The sequence below is a fragment of the Cavia porcellus genome, unplaced genomic scaffold (assembly GCF_034190915.1).
Source record: "Cavia porcellus strain 051 isolate PalLab524CR breed Dunkin Hartley unplaced genomic scaffold, mCavPor4.1 scaffold_11, whole genome shotgun sequence".
Classification (NCBI taxonomy): domain Eukaryota; kingdom Metazoa; phylum Chordata; class Mammalia; order Rodentia; family Caviidae; genus Cavia; species Cavia porcellus.
The window spans coordinates 11,660,219-11,686,622 of record NW_026947494.1 but is presented as its reverse complement, the minus strand read 5'-3'; the positions used below and the strand labels follow the sequence as shown (position 1 = coordinate 11,686,622).

The 26,404-nt window shown below is 47.3% G+C and overlaps 1 protein-coding gene across 1 annotated transcript in view; it reads left to right on the top strand.

The window, feature by feature from the left end:
* The window catches only part of Ankh (ANKH inorganic pyrophosphate transport regulator), a 133,658-nt gene that overhangs the window by 76,864 nt on the left and 30,390 nt on the right, over positions 1–26,404 (top strand). The window contains exons 2-6 of the mRNA XM_003466724.5: positions 4,717–4,933; positions 14,136–14,254; positions 17,516–17,599; positions 23,269–23,439; positions 25,160–25,294. Coding sequence (XP_003466772.1) covers positions 4,717–4,933; positions 14,136–14,254; positions 17,516–17,599; positions 23,269–23,439; positions 25,160–25,294 — 726 coding nt within the window. The remainder of the gene's footprint in view (positions 1–4,716; positions 4,934–14,135; positions 14,255–17,515; positions 17,600–23,268; positions 23,440–25,159; positions 25,295–26,404) is intronic.

The window sequence follows — 26,404 nt, the reverse complement described above, 5'->3', positions numbered from 1 at the left end:
GTGATCCTCCCTCCTCAAAATCTCTTAAGAGTGCTGGGATTACAGGCCTGTGCCTCTGTGCCCAGCTCCACAGCACTGCCACCTTCCTGCTTCTCCCCTCGCTGGCCAGACCACTCCCACCATTGCAGCTGCCAGAGCCTCTATCCCACCTCTGCCCGGGACCTTTCATGAACTCCAGCTGATCATGGAACAAGACAGGTTCTTCCCCCGGCCTGGAATATGCTGGTATCGCCTGCTTTTGCCACCCTGCCTCCTCACCCTCTCCCTCACGCCCACATCTCTTCCTGACTCCTGCTGTTTGCTAAGCACCAGCCAGCGCCTTCTGCAGGGCTCTGCCTGCCTCCTGCCCCTCATCCAGCTGGCTCCAGGGGGAGTGGTGGAACTGCTTTAGCTGTCTAAGTAAGCCCCTCCCAGAGGTATCCAGCTCGTCGGTGTATTTCTTTTCTCCAGAGCACATCGTAGGAAATGTTTGTACTGCCTTGGGCATTTTCACTTCATCCTTTCGTCTTTCATCTCCCATGTTGTAGGGCTGGGATGTTGCAGTGATACATAGGTCAGCTCCCTGGGACTTAGCATTCAGGTAGAGGAGGAAAGTACCCATGCAATATGACAGGCGGTGACCACGCTTTGAAGAAAACTATGGTGAGCAAATAGAGACAGATGGCGCATACAGTAGGTGACCGAAGGACACGTAAGAGACTATGGACCTGGACCGGGAAGAATCCATCCCAAATCAATAAGCATTGAGTGGTTTATACATTAAGTAGTTTTGAAACAAGAAACTACTTGCAGGAAGTTAATTTTGATCCATGTCTCAGATGGTAAATTCCACTGAGATTAAAAAGGTTAATGTGCAAATGAAGCCATAATCTAGAGCAGGACTATCCTAGGTCTAGATTGGTAAGAATGATAAAGCCTAAAAGTGTGGAAACAAACCCCATAAAATAATCAGTACGGTATAATAATATTTATGGTATCAAAAGAAAATAATGAAACAGACACGGACAAACTGGGGGAAATGCTTGCTACAAATGATGACTGTGAGGGTCAAGGCCATGAAAGCAGCAAAAATTCTAAAGCCTTTTTCTTACATTCTATTGTGTCTTGACATCAGGATAGAGTTTTCAAATAATGAGTATATGTAATATGGTCATTTAAAGTGTTATATCCATGCTACACCTTGCAAGCAATAACACCTCATAACTAAAAGTTTTCTTAAGTCTGTAAAAAGTAGGACAAATATTAAAGTTCCCAGCAGCAGGTGCAGCTCACTGGCGTGCTCATTCTGCAGACCCTCACAGTGTTACAGTGGGGTGGGGTGGCTGGGGTACAGTGGTGAGCAGAAAAAGTCCCTGCTTCCAGCACCTTGCCAAGCCAGGTGGTGATTGGTGCCCTGCCTGCCACCTGCCTGTCTGTCTAGGACCACTCAGGTTGCTTCAGGGAACACAGAGTCCCTCGGCCCACTGGGCAGCTGAGTGACGGAAGCCCACCCGAGCTCAAGCCTGGTGCCTCTGAACCCTCTGCTTTTTCTTCAAATTACCATAATCGTCGAGCCAAAGGAAATTTTCTCACGGAGTCTTGCAGCTAGAACTATCATTACCCGCGCCCTTCCTCCTCCCACCTGCCTCAGCCCTAGGGCTGGGACCCAGATCCAGGAAATAGAAAACACTGCAGTAGCTCCCCAGCCAGGACCTGGCTCTTTTTAGCAAAAACAAGGCTTTGCCAAGAAGACACAAAAAACAGTCTGGTCCTACATTATTTAAGTGTGCTAGCAGGTGCTTCTGAAACTTGTGCTAAATAATGTATATTGTTTAAATTTTAACATGTTTTTTTGAGGAATAAAAATGAGTAAACAGTTCACAGTCACACATTTGGAGAAAGAAAGATCAAGCTGTACAGGTTCTTGGTGTCTGGGAGACGACTAATTGGAAAGTGTCCTCCCTTGAGTTCTCTGGAAGCAAAGCCTGTGTGTGTGGATTCTTGTGTATTGGGGTTTAATGAGCAGGGAAGCCAGGGAGCCAGATGGAGCCCCGGGGAGAAGTTCAGCTAGGCTTGGTCTCCGCTGGAGGCTGCTTCCCCTGGTCCTGTGGGGACGCCTGAGTGTGAAAGGTAGCAGAGTGGCCCATGTGCAGGCAGGGGACCTCCTGCTTTAGACCCTGCACCAGCCAGCCATTGGCTTCCCAGGGCTTGGACTCTAAGTGGGAGTCAGATGTATTTCACCCGCACAGAGTGGCTGGGGACTTTGCCCTGAGGAGGACACAGCTGTGGCCATTAGTAGCCACCTCCCAGCAGCTGGGCATGCACTATCCGGTCTTAAGTTCCAGGTGGGGCACCAACCCCACCTGGGAAGGTCTGAAAGAGTGGTGGATGATCACATGTTAACTTTTGACACAGAGTGGGAATAGATGTAGATATCAAAAAGAGGATTTATTATCAGGGCATTTCTTGGTTTTTATTTTGTTTTCAAGCATTAAGGTACTTAATTAGCATCAGTAGGAGAGAAAATTTATTTCTAGGAGAAGTATGGCAGGAGCGCTCTGCAGAGGCTGAGAAGGCTCTTGCGGAAGTTTTTAAGTTATTACTGGAAAGAAAGAAAAAGAAAATTCGAGAAATAATTAGAAACAATGTTCAGAATCAGCTTATATCCAACCTTGTCAGAAGGATGACAGTAAATTTCTAGTTATCATACATTTTCATTCTGGATTTTTTCAAAGTCACTTTTACACAGTGCTATTTCCCTTTACACAGTTTTCCCCTCTAACAGTGCTTCACAAAGAATGTTCAATTCTGTGAGTGGCCATTGTGCCGGGCAGCTGTATTTCCTAGGAAAAGGGATAAAACAAAGTATAGGCAAAGAATTTAAAGCCCTTGAGTTTTGCTGATTATTCCGATCTGGGCCTCTGCTGAGCATGCTGATGGTATTGTTAGGAACTAAAACCCACATCAGCCTTTGAATCTGACGAATAACTTTGAGTGTAACATGAAATAGCTCCTTTCATAGACTCTGAGGCACACTGCACCCCACCCCCACCCTAACACACACACACACACACACACACACACACACACACACACACACTTACTTTAGCATCTCTGCCATCTGGATATATCTTACAACAGTTGGATCCAATTATAACTAGAAATGTTTTTTTATTCCGTAATGGTATCAAATTAATAACATACCTTATAGTCGATGCTTTCTTTGATTCAGAGAGACAGTAGATTGGGTTTATTATAATGTAGTATGAGTCTTAAATATTACATTTGAAGATTGGTTGGCTTCATTCGATGTATTCAGCCTTTTCTCTTTCATGTGCCTATTTGCCCATTAAGTGGTGTGTAAATAAGCTTTAATGGGCATGGCCAGGTAGTACTCAGTAAAACTGAACTAGATGTATATGTTTGTAGAGAACATTGTGGACTCTATTTGCCTCAACAACAGAACCACCAAGAGCTTTCATTTCTTCTGTTTCAAGTTTATGCCATAGAGACCGCTATGAGTTTTATAAATGTTACCATGTCTGTTGGAAGAGTGAGAAATGATAAAGACCTCAGTGTAGGTTTTTTTTTAAAAATGTGACTAGGCTGATGGTTGTGACATCTGCATTTCTCACACTCATAGACTGTACACGCCCACCAGGCATGAGCACTGGGGCGAACTCTAGACTGGGGATAGGGAGGTGTCAAAGCAGGTGGGTCGGTTGTGACAATGGGCCACTCTGGTATGGGGTGATGGGCCACTCTGGTGTGGAGTGTCGGTAGTCAGGAGGTGAGGCTGGGTGTTGGTGGGAGCAGAGGGCAAATGGGAACATCTGTAATTTCCATTCCATTTGACTCAAACTGTTCTTAAAAACAGCCTGTTTTTTAAAGAATACCAGATACTGAAAGCCAGCTTCTCTGCTCAGTGGCCTGTCCATAAGACAGGACAGTGTTCCCGAGGTGTTTTAGTCATGGAGTTCTCGCTGCCCGGAAACCCATTCTGGCATCTCCAGTGATGTTTGTCTGCCGGGTGGGAGAGGTGGTTTGGAACCTTACAGCTAAGAAGGTCTCTTCTGCAGAGGGCTAAAGCGATCAGAATCTTCTGTGAGCACAGCATCCTAAACGAGCATCCTGCAGAAATACTGTGCATGCATCTGTGTGCAGAGCGCTCAGGACTGCATTGCCTGCAGACAGCACGAATCAGATGGATAGCATACATCGATGTATAATGAGTGGCTTTTAAACTGCACAGAACTCTCTTTACCACGAAGAACACAGGCACGGTGTTTGAGGTTACTCAAGCACACTCAAACATACACTTCAGTGCTCCTTCTTTCAAGAAAAAAATCATCACCCCCTCCATATAAAGTTGTTGGTTCACTTCCAGAGCATCTATTGCTATCATGTAGATTTGCAAATACTGAGTTTTTTCAAAAAGTCAGCTTTTAACCAAAACTCCTTAGAATTCTTTTCTGGTACTAATATAAAATACTTGGGGTTTTTTTTCCTGCTACTTTAACCATCATGGTCAGGTGCACCCCTGACAAAAAGGTGCTCATACTGAAGCTGATGTGGATGAAAATGAAAACCAATATGCTTTATCAAATGACAGTGCGATTTACCCTCTGCCCCACTTAGCGGTTCTCTAGAAACGTCACCACTGGGTTTTATTTTAGAGGCCTGACCCCCACGGTGGGATGCCGTTTCTAATGTTACTGTGGTTCTCTCCCCTGCCAGGCCTTGAACCGGGGCATCGCTGCCGTCAAGGAGGATGCAGTGGAGATGCTGGCTAGCTACGGGCTGGCGTATTCCCTGATGAAGTTCTTCACGGGGCCCATGAGTGACTTTAAAAACGTGGGCCTGGTGTTCGTGAACAGCAAGCGGGACAGGACCAAAGCTGTCCTGTGCATGGTGGTGGCCGGAGTCATCGCCGCCGTCTTTCACACACTCATCGGTAAGCATCTGACTGTGTCCAGCTTTGCACGTGTCTGATTGCTCTTCATCAGCTTAAATATATTGACCAGAATAACAGACTGCTTCGGGAACTGTCAAATGTTTCTCAAGAAAATTTCAAAGGATGAAGGGAATGAAACTGGTGTTCTTGGTTCAGGAAAATATGCAAAGTAATTTTTCTACAAAGTGATAGTCTCCAGTCCCTAATTCATGAGAAGGAGAGGGAGTGATTTCATCAATAGGCGATTGTACCAGGAAATACCATAGCAGTCCATAAGGTAGGCAAAATAACAGGTGCTTTTGTTAGAGACAGGCCTGCAGTGTTACACGAACTCATTATGTTGAGAATAAAGTAGAACAATGGTATCAGTGCTTATCAGTGGTGAGAACAAATGGCAGATGATTTTATTGATCAAAATTTGTTTAGCTAGATGTGGTGATGCATGCTTGTAATTCCAGCACTCAGGAGGCTGAGGCAGGAGGATCAGTGCTAGTTTGAGACCAACCTGGGCTACAATGTGAGCTCAAGGCCAGCCTGAACTGCACATAGTGAGACTCTGTCTCAAAAACAATTTTGTATACTGCTTTATTCAAATTCAAGATCACAGACACTCTTGGCATGACATTCTTCTGTGAAACAAGAAAGGTAGATCATGTTTACAGCGGCAGCTTCCAGGTTCACAGACCTGGCAGATTCCTTAGGGGCCGTTTTCCCGTAGCCCCAAGGTGTTCCTGAAACCCCAGGAGTGTGATTTCAGAACCTGTGTCACACATCTACCAAAACCAGTTGCATAAAATGCTGAACTTGCTTTGTAAACCCTCTGCACTACCTTAAGATTGTTGCTGCTTGTAAGAAAAGCATAAATGTCAATGGTTAAATTAAAAAACAATCAACCAGAAGATTAACCCAAATGCCTTACTGTATAATCTAAGGCAGCTAGTGTTTACTCAAAGAGTTGTGAGTCTCAAAGCAAATAGGGAAAGCCTTGTATGGCTTTCATTTTCAGCATAAAATAGAATTTTGTTCTTCCATAAGAAGGATTTGGAAGATAGCATGTCTGCTGATGGACCAATTATCCAGCCAGAGGATTGAAATCGATCATTTCATTCATTTGTGCTCGGAGCCTCAGGGTATGGGTAGGTAGAGACAGATTCCCTTCTTTCCCTCAAATCTAACCATGAGTTTTCAAAGACAGTTTCTGCTGCTAGATTTGATCTAGGCCATTTCCAAAGATGGAATGTGTATTCAGGAAATCCCATCCATCTTTAGGGTAAAAGATGCATCTAAATTGGCAAGTTATTTCTCTTTTGCACCTCCTCTTTTTACTTAGACCGCTAAATAAATGCAAACTCCCTCTGTTAGCTGGGCTTGAATAGGTAATTACTAGCTGTCAGTAACTGCGTGAGAGAAAAACTGAACACACTGTGTTACTGAAACTGTGGCCACTGAACTACAAATCAATGTCACTTTCCAAGTTAAATTGAAATTTTTCTATTTTAAAGTAGAACCACAAAAGCTTACAGTAAACCAAAAGGGTTCTACATTCCAGTTACATTTAATTATTTTTATCACATATGATACTTTTTGCAATTAAAGTTTCTTTCCATGTATTAAACAACTGCTTTCTTCAGTCACAAAGAAAACGCATCTCGATTTCTTTTAAACACCCAACACACAAACTGGAAGGATTTCTCCCTCTCTTCTTCACTGGCCTCCCAACAGTTCAACCTGTCTTGTTTCCTGCTCTCCGCAGCACCCTGAGCTTTGTTCTCCTCCCTCCTCCGTTTGCACTGAGCGGTGAGATGGTGCCCGTTCTTTTTTTTAATTGTTGGTGAAGCTTTGCGATCTATGAGAAGACGTGCAGGCTGGGGAGCCCGTGTGTTCACATCTAGCATCTCCCTGCTCCCCCTTCTCTCCTCTCCCGCCCTCTCCCATCTCCTGTCTTCCCCAGGTCCCTTCCCAGCTCCATGAAATCTGCCTTCGCATTGCCTCCCATCTGTCTCTTATTGTGTTCTTTCCGTTATTTAGAGTTTCTCCTAGAGAAGAAACCAGCCTTTGTTCTCCTTAATCTCAGCCACAGCTCAGTGATGAGGGACCATTGTCGGACATCAGTGGCCATTTCCCCACCAAAAGCACTTGCTGCTTCCTGTGTCACCTGCAGTGGACACTTACACCCAGGTCCACTTGTTAGTGCCGCTGGCAGCAGCTGTGTGCCTTTGGCTTTAGCCCTCAGCTCTGGGATGACGGTGCTGTGGCAGCGATGCTCTGACACTGACGGAGCTGAAACACAGATACTCCAGACGTGCTGGCCTGGAGAGGCCGCATTATGGCCTCAGCTGCCGTCGAGGGGAGCACGCGTCCCATGCGTGAGCGGCCCACCATCGGCAATGATGACAGACTGCCTGGTCATCAGACCTCATCCGCACAGTGGATATAATGCTCCAGAGAAACCTGGTTTCCACTTCATTTCTCTCTGTTCCTTTTTCAGACCAAACTGATTCAGTTGCCATAAAAACTTAACTGGGTGCTATTTCCCGATGGCCTTAATGAATTTATTTCCTTTGCTCAAGTTCCTCTCATTTTTTTTAAAAATGGCATTTAAGGAAGAACCCGTGCAATGATAGAGCAGGAGAAAGTTCTTTTGTGTGTTGATGCTGAAAGGCTGGGTGGGTGGACTGGCTCTGAAAGCATGTTTGTATCTCACACAACCCCGCCCTTAATTTTTGCCTAATCTTCTCTATATAGTAAAGTCCAGAATTTGACCTGGTCCTCTAAATTAATATTTTGCTAGGGCTGGGGATGTAGCCCAGCAATTTGAGTTTGTGCCTGTGTTCCTTCATGCCACCAAAAAAAAAGTTTTTTTAATTTTCACTGTATCCATATGACATTTCTAGTGGTCACTCTTCTTGCCTAGTGCATCTCTCCTGTCTGGCATCAGACTCCTGGTTTAGCACTACCGTGGTGTCTTTTTTCACTTTAATGACCAATTCCATGCTTCTTTTTGCTGTCCTTTCTACATTACCCATTTCTTTGTTTTTAAGATATTACTTACTTTCCCCCAACATGATGCCTTTTGGGCATTTAATGAATGTATTTCTCTTTTTAGATATTCCCAGTCTGATAAAATTCATGCTTCTCCATCAGGTATTGCTAAAGATGAATGTGAGCCATTTTCACTGTGCAAAGATCCATCATTAGTATTTAGGGCTCATTTTCCTGCTTTAAATTTTGGGAGCTTTTTTACCATAAATTATCCTGTAAGGACCACAGAAGTGAGAGTCAGAATTGCCCTGGGTGTCATTTGCTTTTGAAATAATCCAGTCCCCGCTTGTCCTGTAGAGCGGGCCCAACAAAATATGTGCGGATCAAGCAGTACGTGCCTGTGATTCCAGGTCCTGTTACTCAGAGTTGGGAATAGCAGAGAGATGGATCCACAGAGGTGGCAGCGAGATAAGCCCTCCTCCCTGAGTAGACGTAGCTGAGGGGACCGTGTGGGTGCTCACCGTGGAGCCTGAGACTACAGAGAGCTCTGCTGACCACATGGAAAGCCTAAGAAGAGAGGGAAGGGACAGGGAGGTAAGAGAGAGGAGGGCGGCCAGGAGAGTGTCATCATGGTGTGCCTGCATCTGTCTGAAGGGTTCCTCACAGATTCTGACCCCAGTGGTTATTTTTTGTGACATCTCGGAGTCAATCAGATTGAGTAAGGCAGATTTATGCCAGTGTTCGTGTGTGTTTGATAGCATTTTAACCAGTATCTTTATAATCTCATAGTTTCTGAAGGAACTGTTTTCTAGTTAGAAAAAGAAAATTGCTGTATTTTATAATTCCCAGTGCCTTGGATGGACGGTCTTAGGCTTCCTTCAAAGATTGAGTATTCTGTAGTATCTCTAGGAAAAACCCTGGTTACCAGTGTGATCTCTAGTTTAGATTTTTCCTCCCAGTCTGGTTGAGCATGAGTTCTTCGTACTTTTCAGTATTGATAGGAAACATAGATACTTGGGACTGTGTTGGATTTGGCTAATTTGAAGTCTAGAAGATTCACTAGCCCCAAAGTTCCTGCCCATTCTTTGCCATCTACAGCCTGGCCTCTTCCATGCTTTGAAGCAGCCTGGGCCATCAGCAGAGCTCGGGGGAAGTGAGCTTCTGCCGGTCCCACAGTGGGCAGGTGTAGTGATTTCTCGGCTGGTTCTGTCTGCCAGCCTTCTCTTTTAAACTTCTTATTCCTGGGTTACAAACCAGCCCTGTAAAGTGTAAATGGGTCCAATTTGACATCATTGCCACCAAGAGTGCTAGGAATGAACACATTCAGTAGAGCTTCACAATTTGTTATCTTACAAACTCTCCAGAATTTATCGGCTCAAAACACAAGCATTTGTTTTTGTTCGCCCAAACACAAATTGGCTTGGTGCTTTTGAACTTGACTGGGCTCCTGTCTCTGTGGCCAGTTGAAGGCCAGGAGATGGCTCTCATGATCTTGACGGGCTCCATGGAACAGTCAGCCCAGGTGGCCCTTCTGGGCCAGCTGAGCTCTGTTGAATATAATCTGTGTGCTCCAGTAGAGACTTTGGGTCGCTGTGGCGACCCTTCAGTGTGGCCAGACTCCACGTAGAAGGGTAGGGGCACACAAGGGCTCTCAAGACCGAGAACTGAAGCTGCATCACCACTGCCATTGTGCCCGACTGACCAGAGCGGACTCCAGCCCAGCCCAGGCCCAAGGGCTAGGGACGTGAGCTTGAACTTCACAGGAAGAACTGCAGAATCCTAAAGAGTAGAGACATAGAGAGTGTGGATGAATGGGGACATTTTTGCTCTCAGTCTACCCCACTTGCTTCTTTGAAGGGTCATGGATTTGTGCCCTTCATTTATTCCACCAGTTTTTATCATCTATTTACCTACTCTGTGGTCACCGTGGGCTTAAATCCTGGGTATCCAGATGTGGATGAGACCTGTTGTCTAGTGTTTCAGTTGCCTGCACCAAATTACTGTGAGCCTTCCTCTACCAGGTCCTAATGCCCAAAGTTAAAGTTTTGATCCTGTCTTAAAATTTCACATTTCTCTTACTATTTCATGCGTGGGTTTGAGGTAGCTCTCCTTGGCTTAAGCCATGTTGGCACCTCCCACGGCTATGTCTTCCAGACAGATGTTGCCAGCACAGATCATAGCTGAGTCCAAAGTCAGTGCCCCTATCTTTGTATAGGAAGCTGTGGCCGTCACCACTGGTCTGATTGGTACAGTATGTCACACAAATCATTCAGCACTTGTTGAAGTAATTCAGATATGGCCTTGCTGCTCTAGAAGCAGACATACACATTAGAAACCTAGGGATCAAGTTGTCTGCTCCTCCCGAAATCCTCATCAATGGGACTCAGCAGGGCCGTAAACAGTACTGGTGATACTTCTAAGCTTTGATAACTTGGGAATTTGGATAAGAATAAAGGTTCTAAAATTTGCATCTTGGGCCAGGTGCTGTGGTACAGCTTGTAATCCTATCATTCAGGAAGCTGAGGCAGGAGGACTCATTCCTAGCACTCTCGGTGGCAGTGATGTCAAATTGGACCCATTTATGCTTTACAGGGCTGGTTTGTAACCCAGGAATAAGAAGTTTAAAAGAGAAGCCTGGCAGACAGTCAAGTTTAAGGCCAGCTTGAGTTCCATAATGAGTCTAAGACTACTCTGAACTATCAAGCAAAGCCTTGTCTCTAAATAAATAAATAAATAAATAGTTTGTGTCTTGGATACACATGTATTATTCTGGTTCTAATGCTGGGCTTTTCCTCAGTTCCTATTGGAAAATATATGTATCTAGACTTGTTTTGATTAGTATTTATTGGTTTGCAATATATGCTGTATAGCTACTGGATAAGCAGCTTTGAGAATCCCTGATTCCAAAAAGGGCCCTTAGCCTGACTGGCTGAGATCATCCTGGGCTTGTAGGGCTGAGCATCCTCTTGCTGTTGTAGTATTGTAAGACCTGCATTCAAACCTGGTTTAATTTTGTTTTATAACTTTCTGCCGTTCCTAAGGGATACAGGTTGTTTCAGGACAATCTCCGTAAGGCAGCTGATAGAAATGGAAATTACTACACATTGCTGAAGGCAGAGTGTCTGATAATTATGGACTCTGCAATGCACTTTAAGTAAAAAATCACCCCAGCCAACCCCAGCAGGTCTAGCTGGAAATAGCTCGGGGTTCCCACATGGAGGGACTTAGTCAACGGGTGGAGAGATGGGTGAAAACAGGTGCTGGAATTTCACCGCCCACTGCCAGGGTGGAGGACCTGCAGTTATGATCGGACTCCTGCTTGCCATGTGAGAGTAGCGGGAAGAAAATCTGGGAGGGGAAGCTTGCATCTTTGGCCTCCATGTCACTCTTAATAGCTGAGAGAGCAAGAGCCTATAACAAAAAGAAGTAACAGGAAGCAAGAGCAGGCTGGAGCCCTGAAGCCCCGCTGTGCCCCAGCCCCTGGAGCAGCAGCCCTGAGAAGGACAAGGGTAGCTCCCCACCTGCTCCCAGAGGCAGAGAGAGTGGCTGGCTCTGCCCAAGGAGAAAGGATCAGGAACCCAGCAGTCCTTGGGCCCCACTAAGCTTTACAGGCTACATAAAGGCACCCTTGTGATGCTTTAGCTGAAAGCTCTCCTTACAGTAGACAGAGAGGCTTCCTTCTGCAGATCCATTCCCAGGCAACACATGCACACCACAAGCTCTGCTCCCAACCACTCAAACCGTGCATCCCAACTTTTCCCTGTCATTCCAGAGTCTACCATGAAAATAATTCTCTCTCTGAACTGTACTCATCTGTACTCAAACTGTGCCACAAACCAGGTAGCTGAAGCAACAGAACCTCACAGTTCTGCAAGCTGCAAGTCTAAGATCCAGGGGCAGGTGGAGTTAGTGCCCTTCGAGGACTGTGGAGGAGAATCTGTCCTGTTCCTCTTCCCTGGACCTGGGGGTCTGCTGGCAGGCTGTGGCATCCTTTGGCATGTGAAGCATCACAGTCTCTGCCTTCATCCTTGCATGGAGGTCTCCCTGTGTGCGTCTATCTGTGTACCCCAGTCTCTGCTTTTTAGAAGGGCACCAGTCCACCCTGCTGGAGTATGACCTCACTGTAACTAACGGTGGCTGCAGCTATGGAAGGTCACACGCTGAGGTCTAGGAGGTAGGACTTAGAGATCTAAAGACATAGTTCAGCCCACAGCACTGCCCTTCCAGGTCTCAGCCTTGCCCCTGTCCCTCCGTCACCGGCTTTAGCCACCATAGTCAGAGTTGCTTGTCTGGCCTTATGTATGGGCTGTAGCATGTCCAGGAAGCTCTGGAGCTTTCCGCGGCAGCCCTGTGTCCTCGGCCTTGGTGTTGCCCTGCCCTGCTTGCCGGCACAGCTGCTCTTTATAGGTGGGGACAGAGAGTTAGCTGGGTCCTCGTGGTTCCCTGCACAGTGAATTTGTGTTGGTTCGTGGAACAGATGGGCAGATAAGCAGTGCTGCCGAGAGACTTTGAGACCAGATTTGCATAGCCGGTGCCCAAAGCTGCCAGGTGCTTGGGTGACACCTTCACCCTGGCTTCACGGCTCAGCCAGCTGAGTGCTGGTCTGATTGCACCCCTTTCCTTGCCTGACCCAGTCCAAGGCTCTCCCTGGTGGCCTTCTGAGGCCAAGGACAAGCCTCCTCTATTGGCCGTCACCTCTGTGGACTCCTGTTCTGAATGACACACCTGTCACAGACGCCTCCTTTCTTCTCGTCCCTTGCTGTTCCTAAAACCATTTCCAAACCTTTTCTCTTTCCTGGTTTCCCCCCAGCCTCCGTGGAGGACACACAGCTTTTCATCTGCCTCACCCCCACCCAACCAACCTGGCTCTCTGGGAATCATAACCATACCAGCTTCCTACCCCTTGAAATGATCTGCCTGCCCCTGCAGTTCTGTACACCGCAATGTCCAGGACATCAGCCCCAAGACCTCATTTACTCCAAAATTCCCATTATTCAAAAGCGAAGTGTGATGGAGCACATGGCTTATCCCAGCACAGAAACTTGGGAGGCTGAGGCAGGAGGGTCACCAAGAAGTCATGGCCAACCTTGGCTTCATAGTGAATTCAAGGCCAACTGGAACTACATAGGAAGACCTTGTCTCAAAAAAAAAATCCTGTAATCCAAGACTAATCCTGGCGGAGAATGGAGCATTAATTCTCTTTACCAGTTAAAGTGGTAATAAGTATTTGATAAGTATTTGACACATAGGGGGTTGCTGTCTCACATAACTGAGACTGTCTGTACTTTGCCTCTTTGGTTGTCAAGTGTGTTACTACTGCTCATTATGAGAGAGAGAAAACAGCAGAAACTCACTTCCAGAGCACGTGTAAAACATGCAAAAACACAGACATTGGTATTCCCGTGTGCAGTTCTCCCGATATCAGTGAGGTCAAAGGATGCTCAATACTACGTTCAGCCTGTGTTAATGTGTTTGTCAGGATCCCTGCCGTGTACTGGGGGGACCTCCCCAGTGTTCCTGCTGGGAAAGCCCACAGTTGTGAGTACCTGTTGGGTCCTAGTCACACACTGTGACAAATCTTCCCAGAGGAGGGACTCCCAAAGCACCTCCCGGAGGTCACCTTCCACTGCCCAGCACTGTACCCATAGTCCTGTGCCAACTATACCCAAAGCTGCCACCTTCCTCCAAGAAGTGAAGTAGAAAGACTGGATAGCTTAAAAAGCTAACTTTAAAACGTGAATTGAAAACACTTGTTAACATCTGGAAATTTTGTGTCAGTAAACAACTAGTGTATGTAAACATTTAGCTTCAAAATTATCCCGTAAGCATTCTCTTATAATATTAAAATGATGTAAACATGCAACAAAAGGAGAGTGAACATGGTGATACCAAGTTAACCTACAAAAGAGCAGTTGAATGAATTAAGAAATAGAAGCATACAAAAGGTGAACGTGTCACAGAAAGATGTTCATGGTTTACAGGAGCATTTGTAGATGACCCCGTTTTATATTAATCCACTTGCCCACGAAAGACCTGGATGATTAGAACCCAGGGTGTTAGCCATGATCCTCTCAGGGATCACAAGATCTTAGATGATTCCCCTATAATTTTTTCCACTGAAAATAAATATTACATTTAAATTGTTTCTGCATTTTCAGGTGCAAAGCATTTTTAAATACCTGTTTCCTAAACATCGCTATGTGTTTTTGACCCTTTGCAGCTTATAGTGATTTAGGTTACTACATTATCAATAAGCTGCACCATGTGGACGAGTCGGTGGGGAGTAAGACAAGAAGGGCCTTCCTCTATCTCGCTGCCTTCCCTTTTATGGATGCCATGGTAAGTAGAGGAAATCTTTGGCATTTTTCTTGTTTGTGGTAAAATATACATCACATCAAAGTTACCGTCTAAACCATTTTTATGTGGACAGTTTGGTGGCAGGAAGAACATCCCTATTTTCCTATAGTTTTCAGAGTTCTTTCTACCTTGCAAAACTGGGGTTCTGTACCCACTCCATATGGTCACCCCTGTTCCCTTTGCCAGCCGCTGGACACAACCATTCTACTTTCTGTCTCTGTGAATGTGACCCTTGCTATAAATACGGGTGTATGAGTAAATTTTTTTTCAGTGCGGAGGGTTGAACCCAGGAAGCATTGAGCTGTATCACTAGCCCTTTTATGTATATCTTTTATTGCAAGGCAAGTTATGTTAGTTTGCCCAGGCTAGCCTCGAACTTGAGTTCCTTTTGCCCCATCTCCCAAATGGGAATTATAGCTGGGATTACAGGTTATTTGGCCATGTCCAGCTGCAAATGCCACTTTTGAGTCTCGACATTTCAGTTCTTTGGGGCATATTATCAGGAATTGGATTGTTATATCATATGGTAACTCTATTTTTAAATTTTTCCCTGGCATTGTATATTGAACCAGACATGCAAAGCATACATTCCGCCATTGCACTGTACCCCTAACCCATCTTTAATTTTTGAGGTACTATCATCCTGCTTTCCTTGGCTTTTGACCAGTCCATTTCTCAGTTTATTTTATGAGGCTCATCTATATTTGCCACAATTTCTAGAAGGCAGCAAGAACGTGATTTCTTTCAGGATCGAGTAGAGAATAGCTTCCTGATAAACTTACCACTTACGTGGCCTGCGCACCTAAAGTTTTGGAATAAGAATCTCTTGAACATTCTGATAGGATTTCATTACCGTAATAACTACGTGAGCTAATAATCACTCACATAAGTAATTCTTTGCATTGACACTGAAGATGTCACCTCCCCTTCAGTACTAGGGATTGACCCCTTCCCGCAGAGCTATATTATTGGAAAAGCATATATCCCCAGTAATGTCCAACACTGGAAAGTGAACCCTTCCTTTGGGTTCCACTTTAAATCAGTTTGGAAGGAGATTTTAAAACTCGTTATTCTGCATATTATTTTTGTCCATTCCCTACTCCAGGTTTCACATGCATTAGATGCAGAGGTTGGTGGGACCTCCTGCATTGGGGTGAGGGTGCAGCCTCACATCCTGAGAGGAAAGAGATACAGTCAGCTCTGTCAGAGGTCATCAGGGGCCTCGGCTGGCCGACAGTCCCATGACTGGTGTGAGCTGCTGGACTCTGCCAGCTCTCTGCAGGTCTGCAGCCTTACACGTTAGCCTGCTAGCTGGGACCTGAATGTTTGTGTTCTTCATTGCTATCAGGTCCCTGGCGGGGGGTTAATTGGGTCACCTGAAGACCCGCACCTTTTTCTTGTCACCAGGTATGTTTCCTCTTGTCCATGATGTGGGTGACTAAGGAAACCAAAAATGGCAAAGAGATCACAGTTGGAGGAGCCCGTGTCCCACCCTGACTGGCTTACAAGGACAGAGTTTAGGTCTATTTACTGGGGAACCTCCTTACCCTCCACACCCTGACGTCCAGAGTTGGGTCTGACTCCTGAGACTGAGTCCAGAGCATCGCTTTGTCCTCCCTGCAAAGGGGAAGTGGGAACCAAACACAGAAATACGAGCAGCCACTCACTGGGTTCTGGGAGCCTGGACAGTTAGGAAGAGTGATCGTAGATTCCTGTCTCCCGCTGCCCTTTGGGTTTTTTGTTTGCCATGAAAGAGTTTGTAAATCACTGAACAAACTCAGCCTCCCGATTCCAAAAATCCAACAGCTTAAAGGTTCCAGAATCCAGACTTCTTCAGCATCAACGTGACACAATAACTGGAGAATTCCGTACTCCACCTCAGGTGTAAAACCCTGTTTCATGCACAAATCATTTCAAAGATTATATGAAATTATCTTCAGGGTATGTGTGTAAGGTGTATGTGAAACATAAATGAGTCTTGGGTCTAGATTTGGGTCCAAACCCAAATCATTTTATATGTGCACATATTGTTAAAATAGAAATAAAAATATCCAAATTCAGAAATTTAATTCCTAAGCATTTCAGATAATGGACACGCACCCTGTCTAGCACTAGAGCATTTGTAGTTGGTATCCTTCTCTTCCATGTCTTATCTATAAATTCTCCCCAAGACACTAATACAATTTAACAGAAGACACTGCTAATGAAAACAAGATAATGAACATTTATAAAGCATGAGTTCTCTGTCCCCACATGCACACATGCCCGATACACTGGCTGGAGAGGACGCCACAGGGCTTGTTATCCAGGTGGTTTTTAGACAGCAAAGAGAGCCCATCAGGTGCTGATCACAGCTCTTTTAGCCCTGGGCTCCTTGGGACCCTGAGCTGAGCAAGGAGGAAGAAGAGCAGCTGCTGTAAGAAGTCTTGGCAGGAGCCTGGGCAGCTGACTGTCTGATCACGCTTGACTCCCATGCAGTGTTTTTTCTGGGTCCATCCACATGTTTCTTTATTTTTTATTTTTTTTTAACTTTTTATCGGTACCGGGGATCAAACTCAAGACCACCTGCTTGCAAGGCAGGTGCTTATGCTGCTGAGCTAAATCCCCAGCCCCCACATGTTTCTTTAGAGGCAAGAAGGGACCCTGTTACTGGACCCCACTGTGAGCATCAGACCTCCCCACCCTGCTCTGCCCTAAGCTTGAAGCTGCCTTATCCTGTGGTAGGATCTTCCTCAAAGACACAGAATGCCGGGTCGGATCCTGCCCAAACTTGGAGGACAGGAAAGTAGAACCCTAATGGGTCCCTAGAACCTCTGATGATGTGACAAGTCAGGACCAGGGTTGGAGCTCTCCTGTGATGCTCTTCCTAGAAGGAGGAGCTACTTTGGTGCTATGTAGGCTGCTCCAGGAGCCGTCCTGGTTCTCTCCTCTTGCTGTTTATCCAGCCCTGTGCTAGGCTCACAAACCTAAGGAGAGAGAGAGAGAGAGATAGAGAGTGTTGCATATCTGTATCTATGTGTTGCTACTGAATAAAGATATAAAACCTGAGTCACTCCTTCCACTTAAAAATCCTCAGAGCTAACCATCAGTCCAAGTCACAGACTTCCCAGCCCCGTGCCGCCCAGACTTTTGGAGGTGTGCAGTGTGTTTCAGGGAGGCTCGGTCACTCACAACAACAACAACAACAACAAAAACATAATCCCAACAGCGCATCTCATGGCAAATTCTTTCCTTTTCCGGCAGGCGTGGACCCATGCTGGCATTCTCTTAAAACACAAATACAGCTTCCTGGTGGGATGTGCCTCAATCTCAGACGTCATAGCTCAGGTAACTATGGCCCGTGTGTCCGTCAGAGCTCCCAGGCGCCTCCCGGCAAGGTGCACACAGGGTGTGACAGGTGGCATCGTCATCGCCCTGTGGTGTGGGGTGCTCTTCTTCAACTGGCCTGGGGTTCGCAGCATGTGTTTTTCTCTCTTTCTATTTTAACATAATTTCAGATTTACAGAAAAGTTGCAAGAGTGGAAGAAAGTTCTCATTCACTCTTTACTTGTGTCCCTCAAATGTTGATATTTTACCACATTTTCTGTCTCTCTTCCCCTCACCCCCCTTTCTCTCTCTCCCTTCCTCCCCACACCTCTTCTTTTGTTCTAACCTGAGAGCGAGTTCCAAACAAGATGTCACTTTACCTCTGCCTCCTTCTGTGTGTTTCCTAAGCATGAAGACACCTTCTCACCTAAGCCAAGTATAATAGCCAAAATCAGGAAGTCAACGTGGGTACAATGTTAACTGATTTACAGGCCGATTCGGAATGCGCTGATGTGGGTGCCCCAGTGCCGTCCTTTATATGAGAAGCAAACCTAGCTGATGATGTGTGTGTGATTGTGCAGGAGTGAAGCTGTACACACAGAAGCAGAGGAGTGGAGGTTTTGACTGCTGCTTTGAAGAGTGGGCATCACATGACAGAGCCACACCTGGTCCATTTTGAGGTGGTCACAGCGTCTCTGTGCCCTTGGCCATGGCGCATAACCCATTGGGAAGCTGGCTCTTAGCACCCATTCCTGAGTGTCACTCCTGGTGTGCACGCCACTCAGAGCGGCTGCTCATGTGTCATCTCCCAGCATTGGAGGAGCCAGGTCGCCCGTACAGCTGCTTTCCCAGCCTGAAAAGGCGCTCTGCCTCTCTTCCCATGGGCCAGTTCTGTGAGGCTGGCATGGGCCGGCTCTCTGGTCTTCCTTTCTTCTCCCACTGATGACACCATATGAAAAATTTGAGCAGAAGATTAGATTTTTGTCCCCGTAATCTGTCAGTTGGCTAAGTTCCTACCTTTGGGCTTGGAGAAATTTCTCGCTGGAAGTGGAGGTTAGATGTGATCCCTAAGCACCTCCCAAACTCTGTGTCCTGTTCCCGGAGCATTTCTGTAGATTGCATTGTGTTGCACTGGATATTATTTTATTTTTTGAGACATGGTCTCACTATGTAGTTCAGGCTAGCCTTGAATGTACTTCAGAGTCCAGGCTGCCCTTGAACTTGCAGAGATCCTCCTGCCTTAGCCTCTTGGGTACTGTGGGACTCCAAGCATGTGCTGCCACACCCAGCCTAAAGAGATGTTATTTTAAAGGCAAAAAGAAAAAGAAGGAAAACACTTGACTCTGCCTAAGATAAATATAGTAAGCATCCAAGGGCAGAAGAAGAAAGCGTACTCGTGAAACCTACTGTGCCAGCACGCCCACAGCCGCTTTCCTCCTCAGCTTTGAACCCAATGCTGGCCCTTGCCTGTCGGAATAAACAGATCTGGTAAGAGGAGCGGGAAGCTGAGTTCAGATGCCATCTGGCCCTGGGCTCTTCCTGGTGGAAGAGTTATTTTAAACCTTGTTGTCTGAATTCCCACAACTGGGTTCGGAGAATAAATCTCATTTCTGTTCTTGTTTGCCCTGCCCCATCTCCATTCTTCTCATTATCTGAAAGCATTTGTTAGTTATGTGATATGCTGATGTGGCAATGGCACCTCAGAATACCCTGCGCTACCACCTGGCATAAATAGTGCTCGCCAGAGAGAAATGTATCTGTACACACACAGCCCTAAGATGATGGATTCCATGTAGCTGTAGGTTCTGTTCAAGGAAGCAAGGCTTCCCTATGCCAGCAGTTACTGTAACACAGTTCCAGCTCTAAGCAACGACACTGCCAATGGATTTGTGAGAAATAACGGCTGTGTTTGCTTTTTTTCATGGTCATTTGGTATCCAAGGGACAGTTCTCTTGATGTCATTTTCCCTTCCTGGAACCTTCTGTCATTTGCCCTCACTTTTGGGGTCAGCTGAGCCCCCTGGACGGTGGGTGGATGGTGGGATCAGCTTCCGCCTGGATTGTAAACTCCCTGGTCTGCTGCCCTCTCATCTCAGCCTGCCCCTAGCCATGCCCCTTGACCAGACCTGAGTCTCACACCTTCCTCCACCCACTCCACCCACTGACACACGGTTGGACCACAGGACAAGGGATCAAGCCAGGAATGCCTCCTCCCTCACCTCAGCTGACCCTTAGGAGCTGTTACACACACACACACACACACACACACACTCACTCACTCACTCACTTCCAGCAGATGACTTCATGAAGAAAATTGAAAGCAACCAAATTCTCCAACTTGCAGCCACCAAACCTGCAAGCTCTTCGGGTCAGACTTCGGGTCAGTGTTACCCTAGTTTCAGGGCAGATCTCTCAGCTCAGAGACTCCAACACAGCAGACGGCCCACCTGCCCCAGAACACCAGCTGAGGGGCAAACAATGGGGCGGGGTAGCAGTTGTGCTTTAATCTGCACAGCCAGGCTGGGAGGACAGATACAGAGGCTCATGATCTATGTTCTTGGGGCCTGCAGGACTTTGGGGTTTAAAAGAAAAGGGGAGCAAAGGCCAGGGTTAGAGACTGCATATCGGCTGGCTTACTAAAGGCCCAGTTGATCGATATCTCAGGACTAGTTCTGTAAAGTCCTGGGAGACCTATTATCACTTGAGGGGAAAATCCAGCTCCCTTAGTGAGATAATAGCTCCTTCTTTGGGGTATAATTGTTTGGAGGGGGGAGTGCTGTCACCACAAGGTGTCTGTGAGGCTCTGCTTTTCCTGGAATCTAGCTGGAGGGTTAGGACAAACACAGGAGAAGTCTAGGCATGCCTCTGTGAAAGCTCTCAGCTGGACATCCCTGCAAATCCTAAACATCAGTTGCTCCCATCCTCGGTTTTGAAGGAAGGTGAGGTAGGCTAGGTACATTTAGAGCTAATACACCTTGTGTTGCTGGTTTTTAGACAAACCAGCTCCTTAGGTGACCAACATGTCCATGCCCAGCGCACAGCCAGATCAGACCCAGAATTTTCAGGTGATAAACTGATACGTACAGAAAAGAGGGCAGCGGTGCCAAGCTCCAGCCTGCTTTCTGTTACCCACTGGGCCGCTCCAGGCTCAGCCTCTCGGCTGTTGCTACATCATCTCCTCCTCCTCCACAGGATAGGAGGTGACCTTCCAGCCGTCCAGGGCCACTTCCTGCACCTGCACCACACACCTGCCCAGACCTCCCTAACCAGTCCTCGGTGACTCCTGTCTCCCTGGATTGCTTTTCTTACATGGAAACGTACTCAGACATCTGCAGCAACAGCGAGCAGCTTTCTCTGGACCCCCATCCCTCTGAAGCTGTACCTCTCTATATATGACTTCCTGGACAGTGTTTGGGAAGCAGTTTCCATACACGGACTCCATCTCTTTACTTCCTTTCCTTTTGTCCCCTGTCCAAAGCTGGGTCCACCTGGGTCAGTCCAGCCAGATTGTCCTTCCCAGTGACCCTGTGCCATCGGACCACAGGCAGGTTCCATGTCTCAGCAGACGTCTGGCAGCTCTTGGCTCTGGAAGCCACTCACTGTTCAGTGTGGTTTGTCCTGAGGGTTTCACGGAAGGGTCAGTCCTCTGTGTGGTGGGAATAGGGACACCTTTGCAAGGTGGCACCTAATGAGGAGTCCTTAGGTCATCAGGGTGCTCCTGGAAGAGCCTATGGGACCCCAGTCTGTCTGGCTTCTTGTTTGCCAGCTGTGCTCTTATCCTCTGTATACATTCTCTCCATTGCCATGGGTATGAAACAACACAGCCAGGGTACCATTTGGGCTTTCAACATTTGTCCAGAACTGTGAGCTATAAACTTCTTTGTAATAAAATTAACCTGCCCAAAGTATTTTGTCATAGCAACAACAACAACAACAAAAGACCAACACAGTGCCCTAGGTTTATACCTCAATGCTGTCTCGCCTGGCAATGGTAGCTTCCTCTATCATTGCTTGATATGTGCCTCTGTCTTCTCCACAAGACCATCAGCCCAGAAGGACAAAGGCCAGGACTGTCTGTCCTTCACTGAGTCCTAGCACCTGGCACTGGGCCCACATGGGCTGGTCTCCCTGGGAAAACCCTCAGTGCTCAGAAAATAATCTGACGTGGCAATGGCTGTCTCTAATTCACAACTGTAGTTCTGCATTCAAATGCAAAGGACACAAGTGTTACTCTGAGCTGATAAATAAATAGTCTGCCATGAAGATGTCAGACTTAGGACAAGTGGGGCACATGGCCATGATCTGTGAAAATTTAGGGGCAGCTGTCAGCACCATCACTTTGGCCTTGGGCACCCCGCTGGCCTAGCCCGTCTACTCCCCCCTCCACTCGCTCCCACACACACTGTGCCTCAGGTCCTTACTCCCTGTGGTCCCATCTTCTCTCTCTTCCTCATCTGGGTCCTCCACTTGCATCTTGCCTGTCCAGCTAGCATCTTGCAGAGCCATCCTGCGGGTTCCAGGTGCCTTCCAAGGGCTTAGCAGAGGCCCAATCAGTCTTCACATGCTCTCTTTGTTCATGATCAGTTTCCAGCCTTTAAACATCACCCTCTTGGGTTACAGTGTAGGTCTGGGCTCGGGTGACGTGTAGCTGGCTGAAGGCATACTTACTCTGAGTATGCACACAAGGGGAACACCTTTAATTAAAAACATAAATGGGCGCCAGGTCCCAGCCTCCTGCTGCACGTGCAGTGTGTCTCAGCAAGCCTCCTCTAGCCCGTCCACTTGGGAGCAGCAAGCATAGAGATGGCCATGGGCAGCCTTACTACCATCACTGAGCTCCACAGTGGCCTGAGCGAATGTGTGGGACCATGCATGAGTGTGGGCACTGCCCCAAGTTGTCCCTACCCTGCCCAGGCTCCTGTCATGACCTTCTGTCTGCTGTGTCTCAATAACAGAACCTTGGGGTAACGCTTGGGTCAGGATCCTGCAGTGATGTATCTGAAATGCCCAGTTTTCTGTGGACATTTGGCCATGAAAGTTGCTTCTCGGGAGGATCCCCCTGCCCGGGGACTCTCTTTGCACTCAGGACACTTCCAGAACCTTCTTTATGAGGGTTCCCCAGAGGCCTCTGGACTCCTGATCTCTACAGCACCCAGAGGGTCACACGTGGTGAAATTCACTGTGGTGACTGTACTGTTGAATGGAGGTGGACATTTTATTAGGATCTCAGTCTGTCCTGATTCTGCTCACTTCAATGCGTCCCACTTCCAGAAGTTAATATTTTAGATTTTAATTTCGGTTGCCATAAAATAATTCAGGTGACAATATGGACAGCACATTTGATGACTTCCGTCCTATAAGTGTTCACCTGCACTTGTCCTTGGACCTTCGACACAGTGTCCGGCCTTGAGACGGGGAAGCTCTGCTGCTACCAGGGAAGGAGGCAGGGAGGCCAAAGCTTCTAGATGTTTCTTAGGTGCAAACCTTAACCAGCTGTGCAGTCGCCTTAACGGAGTCTAAATGGTGGCTGACGGGTGTGTTTCTGCACAGGTCCCCGAGAGCAGTATCACTCCCAGCCCCATCGAGTCCTCCTCATCAAGGTCCAGGCTCCCCGGGGTCAGAGGGGCACCTGTGCCTGTGTGAGCCAGGCCCCCTCCTTCTGCTGACCCGCCCCACCCTCTTCTCTTGCAGGTCGTTTTTGTAGCCATTTTGCTCCACAGCCACCTGGAATGCCGGGAGCCGCTGCTCATCCCCATCCTGTCCCTGTACATGGGTGCGCTCGTGCGCTGCACCACGCTGTGCCTGGGCTACTACAGGAACATCCACGACATCATCCCCGACCGGAGCGGGCCCGAGCTGGGGGTACGTCGTCGTCGTTGTCATTGTCTGGGTAGGACTGAGGGCACGAGCTGCCCTTGCACCCCGTGTGAGATGAGAGCTCAGTGTCATGAGCTTGTGCTCTGCAGTGCTGTACCCCCAGCTCAGGCTGGCTGATGCCTGCAGGGAAGGGAAGTAGGAGAGTTGATGAGCACTGGAGATGGACAGGATCTTAGAGGTCACTGTCCAGCCTCCTCGTTGCCATGTGGGGAGACAGACATGGTGCATCCCTTTAAGCCAAGGATAGATACGTTTTTCTCTCCCCATTCACCAGCCCCCCTTCTGCTTCCCCTCTCCCCACTGCTATAAATTAAACTATATTCAAGAAAGTTTTGGGACCCACAGAACCTATAGTTTTATTACTTTTCACTTCATAACAAGGATCCAGGCTTTCTCTTCTTTTTGCATTGGCCAATCCCAGTCTTTTATTCAGGTGCCTGCCTCCCAGGGACCAATCAGATCTGGCATTACATACCATGGAATGACAGAAAAGGTTGAGAACCAGTCTCTGTCTTCAAGCAGTTTTATGGCCCACATGGCCGATAAGACCAACACAGAGGCCACAGCTAGACTGAGACAGCACTACCTGCAGGGAGGCATCAGAGCCTCCGAGCCTGAGAGAAAGAGCACAGACACACGGCCTGGGAAGCTCTGATGGAGGCTGGGTCTAGCCTGTGCCTTGAAAACTGAGTAAGAAGAAAGTCAGACATAGAACCTTTTACCAAACATTTGGTCGACCATAAATACGAATAGTGTCTGATTGCTGTGCGTGTAATTTTTCCAACCCATAGCTGTAGACCTCTTTGGGTTTTTCTCCAGATAACTATGAGGCAGGCGTGAGTTTGACCACACAGTACTTTCAGTCCAAGTAGTAATCAGGTTGACTGCTTACCTCCATCCAAGGTAAAGCCTTCAATGGAACCCAACCTGGTTATTTCCACCACGAGGTGAATCTCATCAGATTAGTCTCAACAGTAACTGCCGGTCTCTCAGCATTCAGCCACGAGCAAAGGGAAATAAATTAAAGTGGCCAAGATGGTTCCATGATGCAACTCTCACCCTCTGGAAGAATCAAAACCAAAATTGTGCAACAAAAGCCAGGCCTTAAAGGTAGCATCCGCCTTGGCTGCAGAGGTCTTAAGAAACGGCTCGTTCTTTACCCGGCTTTGATTTTATTTATGCTTCTGAACAGACGATATGACTTACTGTGAAACCTGCGAGAGGCAGAACCTCTGTAGTCAATTTAAACAGTGCTGAAATAATTAGGCACATTTAGATATGCTGACTGATTCCAAAATAGATTATAATTCTTTTTATTTCTGAGACTTACCTCCCACCGACGTGGCTCCTCGCCAGTCACCGTGATAATATAAACAAGGCCTAATTTCAGATGCGTTTCTCAGGCTGTGAAGCCGGGTTCTGCCTCAGCTAGAGATTCTCTGTATGGAAACCAGCAGTTGGGATCCATCAAACTTCAGCGTGCTTTCACTTCACACTAGCTGCAGCTGTCTGAATGGATTTCTAATAAGGCTGTACATTTTATTTTAATGCAACGTGGCTGTCTATGAAGGCTTTTCCGTGTATTACTGCTAAGTGTGGTGAACTGACATGAGTAGCATAAAGAGCAGAAGCTGTAATTCTGAGGGGTTTTTTCTATTCTATGTCTAGAGCTTAGTGAACTTCCTGTCTTCATTTCTTAATGCAGGGAGATGCAACAATCAGAAAGATGCTGAGCTTCTGGTGGCCTTTGGCTCTGATCCTGGCCACGCAGAGGATCAGCAGACCCATCGTCAACCTCTTCGTCTCCCGGGACCTCGGGGGCAGTTCTGCAGCTACAGAGGTAGGGTGATTTGGGGGGAATATTGTCATAGCCTATGTGGGGGCTCACACTTGTTTCTAGCTCATCTTGAGGACTCAGGCGATTCTGCAGTTCTAAACTATGTGACGTGGTCACACTGGGAAGCCGGAGGAGCTCAGTCAGTAATTGAGAGTCATGTGATTTTACATTATATTACTCCCTCTCATGGAGGCCCAGAAAGGAAGTATCCAAGGGACAGGGCCACCTGAGAGCTGAGCTAGTGAGAATCCAGGCTCCAACTCCACGCCAGGGCTTTGCTGTGTCTCCATGACGACCATGTGGGGCCTCTTCACTGGAGTTGCACAGGACAGTGGAACATGCCATGCAGGGGCAGAAGTGACGGTGCCCAGAGGGAACAGGGCCTCTGTTTTGACACAACCCATTGTCACCTGCTTGCCATCGTCACCCCGCCCAGGCTATCCAACCCTCCAGGACTCAAGGCACTGTTTGGCACTCTGCCTCTCCAAATGACAGTCCCTGTACTCACTCATAACCCAAGCAGTGTATCTGGAAACCGGCAGCTCCTCCAAAGAACGGGTTGACTCACTTTTTCCCCCTTTCAAGTTGGGTATGAACAAATAGATGACCTCACTTGTTTCCTCTTCCACTGCCTCTTGGAGGATTAACTCAGCATCTGGCACCGCTGGTCCTGCAGGAGGGCTCAGGCTGCTCCTTAAGGCCTCCTGTTTACACGTGGCTTTGCGAAGAACGGCCGAGCCCTGGACTGCGCCATCAGCAGGTCCGCAGCCAGGAGCATCGTGCCAGTTTCCATGTCCTAGGAAGCAGCTCCTGTTGGCAGGGATGCAGTAGCCTGTAAATCAAAAGCGGAATGCTTTCTCATGCCTCAGTTTATTCCTAAGTTTGTTTTTGGAATCATGGATATGATCTCGGGTGGCTTCGGGAACCCAGCAGCTTTTTTTGGCCTTGAAGATATAAGGTTTTCCAGTCAAAAGCATGGGATGCCCACGATCTTTGTGCTACAATTCTACCTTCACCTTAAAACAAACGAACGAAAAGGGACAGATCTTGTATTAGTGCCATTTCGAAGCTATCAGCAGGGGTGTAGGGGCACAGTGTATGAGTGCAGGGCTG